The 10997-nt window shown below is 41.4% G+C and overlaps 1 protein-coding gene across 1 annotated transcript; it reads right to left on the bottom strand.

Annotated features, from left to right (window-relative positions):
- Positions 1 to 3149: 3149 nt before the first annotated feature.
- Positions 3150 to 4070, bottom strand: LOC140117021 (odorant receptor 131-2-like). The gene has a single exon (XM_072133453.1). The coding sequence runs from the start codon at positions 4068 to 4070 to the stop codon at positions 3150 to 3152; it is 921 nt and encodes a 306-aa protein (XP_071989554.1).
- Positions 4071 to 10997: the final 6927 nt, after the last annotated feature.

The raw sequence follows: 10997 nt of genomic DNA, 5'->3' as shown, positions 1-10997 counted from the left end.
TATTTAATATTGTGTTTAGTTATGAAAAAAACCTAAATTTGGAAAAAAATTGGAAAAAATTCTTTATTTTCAAAGTTCTAAATTCTCTACGTTTGATGCAGATAGTCATAGCACCCAAATAAATTCATAAATTACATTTCCCAAATGTCTGCTTTATGTTGGCATGGTTTTATAAGATTCCACATATTTTACTAGAATGTTATGAGGCTCAGAATTTAGGTGCCATTTTTCAAATTTTTGTAAAAATCACCAAAACCCCTATTTAGATGGACCTGCTGAACTTTTAATTGACTGTGAGAGGCCTAAATAATAGCGAGACTCGTAATTTACCCCATTATGGAAACTACACCGCTCAACGTACGAAAAAGCACTTTTAAGAAGTTTGTTAACCCTTTTGGTGTTTTATAGGGATTAAAACAAAATGGAGGTGCAGTCTACAAATTGTAATATTTTTTGACAATATAATCATTTTGGGTGGAAAATTAAAAATGAAAAAAGGCTCCACAAAGTTTGATACCCAATTTCTCCTGAGTGCCAATCCCCCATATGTGGTGGTAACCTGCTGTATGGGCGCACACCCGGGCATAGAAGAGAAGGAGGCGCCATGCAGAGCAGATCTGCTATGTCACATTGTACAGGCTATAATTTTTTTGTTTTTTTAATGTGGACCTATAGGAGCTTATTTTTTTTGCCACATGAGACGCACTTTTCTGGTACATAATTTTGGGGCATCTATAGCTAATTGGTGAGATTTTATTAACTCTTTGTTGGTGTAGAAAATGAAAATCATATAGTATATTATTTTTATTCTATGGGTCTCCACAATTAGGAAAAGACCTCATTTATATAGATTTTTTTATTTTTTTCCCATTTTTACTGAATAAAAAGTAATTTGGTGAAAATGTTAATTTTAGCATCACCGACTTTCATATGCATAACTTTTTTATTTTTCGGCTGACAAATCTGGTTAAGAGCTTATTTTTTGCGAGAAGAGTTGTTCTTTTTAGTGGTCTTATTTTAGAGTGTGTAACTTTTTTATCACTTTTTAGAGCATTTTTTAAAGGGTATTAATTAAAAATGATCTTTTTTGGAGCGTTTTTTGTGGGGTTCTTTTTACGGGGTTTACTTTGCGGATCTAATAATGATTCAGTTTTATTATGTAGATTGTCACAGATGCAGCGATACCAAATATGTGGGGGTTTTGTATATTTTATTAAATTTTACAGAATACAAGCTAATTTGGAGATAATGGGGCAGATTTACTTACCCGGTCCATTCGCGATCCAGCGGCGCGTTCTCTGCGGTGGATTTGGGTCCGGCCGGGATTCACTAAGGTAGTTCCTCCGACATCCACCAGGTGGCGCTGCTGCGCTGAAGTTCCCCGGAATGCACTGAAGTACACCGTCCTATTCCTAGTGCAGGTAATCGCGAGTCCCGCAACACTTTTTTTTTAAAAATGCGTCGGTTTTTCCGAATCCGTTGGGTTTTCGTTCGGCCACGCCCCCGATTTCCGTCGCGTGCATGCCAGCGCCGATGCACCACAATCCGATCGCGTGCGCCAAAATCCTGGGGCAATACAGGGAAAATCGGCGCAAATCGGAAATATTTGGGTAACACGTCGGGAAAACGCATCACCATCTTTTCATATGCATAACTTTTTTATTTTTCGGCTGACAAATCTGGTTAGGGGCTTATTTTTTCCGAGAAGAGTCTAATTTCATAGTGTGTAACACTTACTTTTCACTTTTTAGTGCATTTTTTTTAAAGATATTAATTACAAATTATCTTTTTTCGGAAAGTTTTTTGTGTTTTTTTCTCCGACGTTTACCGTGTAGGTCCAATAACGATTCTGTTTTATTATACAGATTGTTACAGTCGTGGCAATACCAAATATGAGGCGGTTTTTTGTGTGTTTGTGTTTTTTATACTTTATTAAGTGTTTTTATGGGAAAGTGACATTTTAGGGGCTTAAATTTTTATGTATTCATTTTTTACTTATTTTAATGTTTTAACTTTTGTGTTTTTAACTTTTTTTTACTTTTCCATACTTGAACTTGAACCAGCAATGCTCTAATCGCTGGTTCAAGTCCAATACACTCATTGCACTATAATCTTCAATTTACATCAGGTCTGTTAGGTCTTAGCTATGATGTAGCTGTTTAAGGTTTCATACATTTTTTTGGTTTGTGGAAGCTCCTCCCTTTTACTGGACTGTGTGTGGTGAAATATAGCACAATTTCAAAATAGTAGGTCTGTTCAGATATATATGAAAAAATAAAAGTAAACTTACATAGAGAAGGTGATAAATTCCCCCTAAGTGTTAGGGTAAGACACACATGCTGCTTTTTATGGGTAAAACCTGGTGTGGAATATAAAGGGGGTTGGGTTTTTATTCCATTTTTTTTTTCTTGTATTTTTGCCTCAATTACAGTGAGATTTCTGCAAGACCACTAGACCATACCAGAATTTCAAGGTATTATGCAAAAACTTTAGCCAGTTTCAGATGTCCATGTTCTGTCTATGAAATATGGGTGTAGGTCATGAATGATGCTGTGAGTAGCTATGGGCATATCTGGGCAAAGGCTAGTGCCTAGAGCTGCTGGGGAGGGGGGGGGCAAATAAGGTTGTACATAAAGAATCCATGGGAATGAGGGAGGTCTGTATCTAATTAATCCATAGGGTGTGAGGGAGGCTTATATAAAATATCCATGAGGGGGATGTTTGGTATCATAAACCAGGGAATGGTAGACTGTTTTAGTTTCTGAATTTTTAATGCCACCACGTGCGTTCACTCCAAAGGGGTCCACTGAGGCTCTGTCGCCTAGGGGTCTACTGAAACATAGAGCCAAACCTGGTCACCGCCTCCCAGTGGGATTACGTACTAAAATTATGATCACAGTAAAGGACATACGTCCCCGGGAGGCAGGGACTCCTAGCAGCATAGATGACTATGGATGACTATGCTCCTGTGAGTACAGGACTTGTCTCCAAACGAGCCAGCTACTCGCCCAACTGTACTGGTGGCCAAAATGGTAAATCACTCAAAGATTGACCCAAGAAGATAATACTTTTTAAAAAATATCTAGGATATAGGAGAACACACAGATTGGGGAGTAAATAATAATAGAGTAAATATGTAACATGGATCTTTAATGGAAGTATTTAGTTAAAGACTTTTTAATGTGTCTCCTCAGTTCTTCATCTCGGATTCCATAGATGATTGGAGTGAGGAACCTCGGGACACAAGTGAAGAAAAAAAAGTTTGTTATCGGCATGTATTCAATCTTTTTGGGCAAAAATGTTTCGACGAGTGTCGACAATAAGGAAGACATACACAGAAGTAACTGAAACGCGTGGAGCATGACGGTCCTCCCGGCTTTGGAAGCGGTGGATGATTGAGATTTTACTTTGTGGGCAACAAGCATAATCTTCACATAGGTAAATATGATGACGATTCCCACCGAGCCGAAACATAGGGTGAAGCTGATGGTTCTTATGATGTTCTGAATGGGATTTACCAATAGGGTGTCATGTTTGCAGATGGCATATGTGTATAAATTTGTGGCTGAGGAGAACATGAGGACTAGCTCTGCACCATGTATAACTATGAGTAACATCCAAGTTAAGGAGTAGGCTACATTTGCCCTATTAGTAGTGCACAGTAAAGCGTGATGAAGCGGGTAACAAATTGCCACGTAACGTTCTAAAGCCATGACCGCCAAGTTGTATGGAGTCACCCTGAATAAACTAGAGGAGATGGCATACAAGAGGAAACATATGGGTACAGGTAAGTATAGTAGAAACAATCCTGCCAGAAGTAAGAAGAAGGAAATCAAGAGATAGAACGTGTCGTTCACCAGCATGTAGAAGAAGAGGAGGTAGCGGGCGTTCTCCCGTAGCAGAGGAGTGATGCAGAAGATGTGGAGCATGATGGCAATGAATAAGATGAAGAAAAAGAACCCAACTATGGTCAATGTGACAAATGACCATCGTATGACCTCGGATGTCTTGCTGAGGGTAACTGGCACCTGGGTCGTATTGACTTCAAAGGTAGATGAGGCGTTCACCATAGTTCGAGAAGAGATAACTATTTTCCTGACACTGGAAAAAGAGCAACCAAAGAAAGATTATTACTCGATACCTAATTGTCTTTGTCTTCAGTCCACCGCTATCATTATTGTGCTTACTCTAAGGTTGTCATGGTAGAGTCTACTCAAATCTATGTTTGGATTTGGCAGCTGTGGGCATCATGTGACCCCAATAACCAGAGCAGGTTGAGTGGTCCTAAACTCAAACTGGTGGGAAGGTAGGTGGTTCTCCTTAGGAGGATGAATGAAATGATTAGTATACTACTCCAGAACTTAGTTGAAAGGGTGTAGGCAAGACTTCTTTTGAGTAAAATAAGAGTGAAGAAATCAGCCCATACTTTTTTGAGGCTAACTGAGTATTTTTGTTGGTGAGATTTCGAGAATGCTAGTTCTCTTCATGAGACATGATGTTGGATGAGGAGGACTAGTATTCTTCAAAGCTCATCATAAAATATACTCAGTTAGTCTCAAATAGGTATCACCTGATTTCTTCACTCTTCTTCTGCTCTCCATAGATAAAATGGTACAAATTTACATCACTGGGAACTTGAGTAGAAGCATTCCTACATCTCTTCATAGCAGTTGCTCTCCCTTAAAGTTCCAAGTGCTCAGGATTCAGGAACTGACCAGCCAACTTAAGGTAAGGTAACATTTTATTATCACCATAGGAAAATTATTAGGTTACAGCAGGATGCAGCACCAAATGTCTGTTCTCAGTGATATAATTATTGGGGCTGAAAGTGCAAATACTAGGATTCTGCAACAATAAAAGTATCTGTGCCACCATCATGGATTCACCTACCAGGGAGAAGCCACCGCACCTACTAGTCCGACTGAGCTTAAGTGCTTGAACTGGGCACAAATATATATATTATTAGGTACACCATGCTAGTAACGGGTTGGACCCCCTTTTGCCTTCAGAACTGCCTCAATTCTTCGTGGCATAGATTCAACATGGTGCTGGAAGCATTCCTCAGAGATTTTGGTCCATATTGACATGATGGCATCACACAGTTGCCGCAGATTTGTCGGCTGCACATCCATGATGCGAATCTCCCGTTCTACCACATCCCAAAGATGCTCTATTGGATTGAGATCTGGTGACTGTGGAGGCCATTTGAGTCCAGTGACCTCATTGTCATGTTCAAGAAACCAGTCTGAGATGATTCCAGCTTTATGACATGGCGCATTATCCTGCTGAAAGTAGCCATCAGATGTTACAGGGTACATTGTGCTCATAAAGGGATGGACATGGTCAGCAACAATACTCAGGTAGGCTGTGGTGTTGTACCAAGGGGCCCAAAGAGTGCCAAGAAAATATTCCCCACACCATGACACCACCAACACCAGCCTGAACCGTTGATACAAGGCAGGATGGATCCATGCTTTCATGTTGTTGACGCCAAATTCTGACCCTACCATCGGAATGTCGCAGCAGAAATCGAGACTCATCAGACCAGGCAACGTTTTCCCAATCTTCTACTGTTCAATTTCGATGAGCTTGTGCAAGTTGTAGCCTCAGTTTCCTGTTCTTAGCTGAAAGGAGTGGCACCCGGTGTGGTCTTCTGCTGCTGTAGCCCATCTGCCTCAAAGTGCGACGTACTGTGCGTTCAGAGATGCTCTTCTGCCTACCTTGGTTGTAACGGGTGGCGATTTGAGTCACTGTTGCCTTTCTATCAGCTCGAACCAGTCTGCCCATTCTCCTCTGACCTCTGGCATCAAAAAGGCATTTCCGCCCACAGAACTGCTGCTCACTGGATGTTTTTTCTTTTTCGGGCCATTCTCTGTAAACCCTAGAGATGGTTGTGCGTGAAAATCCCAGTAGATCAGCAGTTTCTGAAATACTCAGACCAGCCCTTCTGGCACCAACAACCATGCCACGTTCAAAGGCATCAAATCACCTTTCTTCCCCATACTGATGCTCGGTTTGAACTGCAGGAGATTGTCTTGACCATGTCTACATGCCTAAATGCACTGAGTTGCCGCCATGTGATTGGCTGATTAGAAATTAAGTGTTAACGAGCAGTTGGACAGGTGTACCTAATAAAGTGGCCGGTGAGTGTAGTGATACCATAACACAATTTTATTCTCATTCAAAGTTGTTTAAGATGGGTTTTAGGAGATCGTTCCAATTAACAGTAACCAATAGGGTTTATTTACATATAAGATTTTTAATACATAAAATTGATGCTCTGTTATCAGAAGAAATAAACGGGGACAACACAATAAATATATATATTTAGATAAACACCTATTGAGTACAGTTTTTCAATTAAAATCCATAAAAATAAAATGTAAATATTACACATGGATAAATAAACTGTGGTTTGGTTGCAGGGCCCTTGTATCATTGAACTGATGATTTATATCTATAACTCACTATTGTCCAAATCAAATATATAAGTCTCTTTCTTATAACAGGGCATCTATTTTATGTATTAAAATCCCAATCTGTAAATGATCCGTGTTGGTTACTGGAAATTGAAAGGAGGTTGTGATGGGCTGATAATATGGCATTGATTACGGATGGACGATGAATCATGTATAAATGGATAATGAAGAGAAGCCCCTTATATATCGGAGTGGAGAAATAATAGGAATTTTATGAAAATAACAGAATATAAATCCTATGAGAAAGGGAAAAACATGAATCTGTAGTAAGATATGGGAATAGTGGCCTAACAATAAGGAGAGAATAGGCCGGGAGAGCGGCTCGGTAAACAAAAGAACAATTCTTATATTAATTATAAAATGTATTATTATTATTATTTTATTTTATATTTATTTAATATTTTATTATTATTATTATTTTATTATTAATTATAATTGTAAAATATAAATTTTATAGTATTGTGAACCTTTGTAAATAAAGAGTATTGAAAACGAGTTCCCAGCCTTGAGGTGGGGAACCAGGAAACCCCTTACAGGTCAAACAGATCCTGGTGTGATGTGACCTTCTCACAGTCTAATTCTCAGAATTATTTCAGGGATTTGTAGTAAGTCCTGATCAACTAAAGGTGTGATCTAGTGCATAAAGATGTGAAATGTTTTCTCTGCTGAACTGAAATTGGGGATATTATGGCTGGGCTTCAAGAATAGCCTGGGATAGGAGAAAGAATAGCCTGGGATAGGAGAAAGAATAGCCTGGGATAGGAGAAAGAATAGCCTGGGATAGGAGAAAGAATAGCCTGGGATAGGAGAAACAATAACCTGGGATAGGAGAAAGAATAGCCTCGGATAGGAGAAACAATAGCCTGGGATAGGAGAAACAATAGCCTGGAATAGGAGAAAGAATAGCCTGGGATAGGAGAAACAATAGCCTGGGATAGGAGAAACAATAGCCTGGGATAGGAGAAAGAATAGCCTGGGATAGGAGAAACAATAGCCTGGGATAGGAGAAACAATAGCCTGGGATAGGAGAAACAATAGCCTGGGATAGGAGAAACAATAGCCTGGGATAGGAGAAACAATAGCCTGGGATAGGAGAAACAATAGTCTGGGATAGGAGAAAGAATAGCCTGGGATAGGAGAAACAATAGCCTGGGATAGGAGAAACAATAGCCTGGGATAGGAGAAACAATAGCCTGGGATAGGAGAAACAATAGCCTGGGATAGGAGAAACAATAGCCTGGGATAGGAGAAACAATAGCCTGGGATAGGAGAAACAATAGCCTGGGATAGGAGAAACAATAGCCTGGGATAGGAGAAAGAATAGCCTGGGATAGGAGAAAGAATAGCCTGGGATAGGAGAAACAATAACCTGGGATAGGAGAAAGAATAGCCTCGGATAGGAGAAACAATAGCCTGGGATAGGAGAAACAATAGCCTGGGATAGGAGAAACAATAGCCTGGGATAGGAGAAACAATAGCCTGGGATAGGAGAAACAATAGCCTGGGATAGGAGAAACAATAGCCTGGGATAGGAGAAAGAAAAGCCTAGGATAGGAGAAACAATAGCCTGGGATAGGAGAAAGAATAGCCTGGGATAGGAGAAACAATAGCCTGGGATAGGAGAAACAATAGCCTGGGATAGGAGAAAGAATAGCCTGGGATAGGAGAAACAATAGCCTGGGATAGGAGAAACAATAGTCTGGGATAGGAGAAAGAATTGTCTGGGATAGGAGAAAGAATAGCCTGGGATAGGAGAAACAATAGCCTGGGATAGGAGAAACAATAGTCTGGGATAGGAGAAACAATAGTCTGGGATAGGAGAAACAATAGCCTGGGATAGGTGAAAGAATAGCCTGGGATAGGAGAAACAATAGTCTGGGATAGGAGAAAGAATTGTCTGGGATAGGAGAAAGAATTGTCTGGGATAGGAGAAACAATAGCCTGGGATAGGAGAAACAATAGCCTGGGATAGGAGAAACAATAGTCTGGGATAGGAGAAACAATAGTCTGGGATAGGAGAAACAATAGTCTGGGATAGGAGAAAGAATTGTCTGGGATAGGAGTAAGAATTGTCTGGGATAGGAGTAAGAATTGTCTGAGTTAAGAGTAAGATTCGCCTGCAATGGGAGACCATAAAAGACCCAGTAAACATCAGACTATGGAACACTCGTTGCTCAAGAAGACTTCTGATGATCGTTTTAATCTTTAGGCAACGCGTTTCGGCTCAGAAAATGAGCCTTGGTCAGGCATCGGGGATGGGGGAAAGAATAGACCTGAGTTAGAAGAAACTGGCCTTGGGCTAAACAATAGGGTTATTGACAATAGGGTTTGGACTATAATGGATATCTAAAACCATCAAGATCTATGCTGAGGACACCCAGCTGCTTGTAATATCCCCCCTGCCTTATCCAGAACACGAGTGACTGTCTCTCTGCCGTCTCTAACATCATGTCCTCTCTCTTCTTGAAACCTAATCTTTCTAATACTGAACTCCTTATCTTTCCACCATCTACTAATTGACCCAACCCTGACCTCTCCATCTCGGTCTGTGGGATCACTAGGCACCGAGGGAGCAGGCCCACTGTCTTCCTTTGACCTCTCCTTTGCACCATTTACTCAATCTCTCACCCTTTCCGCCTGCATCTCAGAAACATCTCCAGAATCTGACCATTTCTGACTATTGAAACATCTTAAATGCTAATTGTTACTCTGATTCACTCTCGCCTAGACTACTGTAACTCCCTACTCATCGTCTTCCACTCACTAAACTCTCTTCTCTACACGTGTCTCAGAACAGACGCTACACAGATGCCTCCATTCTGTCCCAGTCACTGCACTGGCTACCTGTCTCCTACTGAATTCAGTTTAAAATAATAACCCTCATCCACAAAGCTCTAAATAATGCTGCACCTCCCTATCTCTCTTTTCTCATCTCAGTCTATCGCCCTTCCCGTGCTCTTCCATCTGCCAGGGATCTTAGATTAATCTCTACCTTTATAAGAGCCTCAAATGTACGTCTCCAGGACTTCTCCTGAGCTGCACCAATTCTCTGGAATGCCCTTCCGTGGACTTTCAGACTAATATCCACCCTCCAAAGTTTTAAACATGCTCTTAAAACCCATCTTTTTAGGCAGATCTATCACACTCGCTAACTGCATGAAATATCAACTCTCTCTTTACTAATCCATCCTCCTCCTGTTTCTTATCCGGCAAACAGCAGATATATACCAAGTTCCAGGCTTCTCTGCAGTCACTTTCACCTTGGACTTTGTATATAAGATGCTGATGGCTGGTGCAGGCTGCAGAATTTTTATTTATTAAATTATTTTATAGTGTTCCCTTATAAAGAATGGGTAGACCATTATACAAGCTCTTATACCTCTTGTGTCATCCCCTCATCCCCATAGACTGTAAGCTCTTGTGTCACCTCCTCATCCTCATAGACTGTAAGCTATTGTGTCCCTCCTCATAGAATGTAAGCTCTTGTGTCACCCCCTCATCCTCATAGACTGTAAGCTCTTGTGTCACCCCCTCATCCTCATAGACTGTAAGCTCTTGTGTCACCCTCTCATCCTCATAGACTGTAAGCTCTTGTGTCACCCCCTCATCCTCATAGACTGTAAGCTCCTGTGTCACCCCCTCATCCTCATAGACTGTAAGCTCTTGTGTCACCCCCTCATCCTCATAGACTGTAAGTTCTTGTGTCACCCCCTCATCCTCATGGACTGTAAGCTCTTGTGTCACCCCCTCATCCTCATGGACTGTAAGCTCTTGTGTCACCCCCCCCCATCCTCATAGACTGTAAGCTCTTGTGTCACCCCCTCATCCTCATAGACTGTAAGCTCTTGTGTCACCCCCTCATCCTCATAGACTGTAAGTTCTTGTGTCACCCCCTCATCCTCATGGACTGTAAGCTCTTGTGTCACCCCCTCATCCTCATGGACTGTAAGCTCTTGTGTCACCCCCCCCCCCATCCTCATAGACTGTAAGCTCTTGTGTCACCCCCTCATCCTCATAGACTGTAAGCTCTTGTGTCACCACCTCATCTTCATAGATTGTAAGCTCTTGTGTCACCCCTTCATCCTCATAGACTGTAAGCTCTTGTGTCACCCCCTCATCCTCATAGACTGTAAGCTCTTGTGTCACCCTTCATCCTCATAGACTGTGAGCTCTTGTGTCACCCCCTCATCCTCATAGACTGTAAGCTCTTGTGTCACCTCCTCATCCTCATAGACTGTAAGCTCTTGTGTCACCCCCTCATCCTCATAGACTGTAAGCTCTTGTGTCACCCCCTCATCCTCATAGACTGTGAGCTCTTGTGTCACCCCCTCATCCTCATAGACTGTAAGCTCTTGTGTCACCTCCTCATCTTCATAGACTGTAAGCTCTTGTGTCACCCCTCATCCTCATAGACTGTGAGCTCTTGTGTCACCCCCTCATCCTCATAGACTGTAAGCTCTTGTGTCACCTCCTCATCCTCATAGACTGTAAGCTCTTGTGTCACCCCTTCATCCTCAT

The sequence above is a fragment of the Engystomops pustulosus genome, chromosome 2 (genome assembly GCF_040894005.1).
Source record: "Engystomops pustulosus chromosome 2, aEngPut4.maternal, whole genome shotgun sequence".
NCBI lineage: Eukaryota > Metazoa > Chordata > Amphibia > Anura > Leptodactylidae > Engystomops > Engystomops pustulosus.
This window is presented reverse-complemented; position numbering and strand designations above follow the sequence as displayed.

What these genes read in the sequence shown, in the direction of transcription:
- LOC140117021 (XM_072133453.1), bottom strand. Translation starts at nt 4,070, where the DNA reads ATGGTGAACGCCTCATCTACCTTTGAAGTCAATACGACCCAGGTGCCA.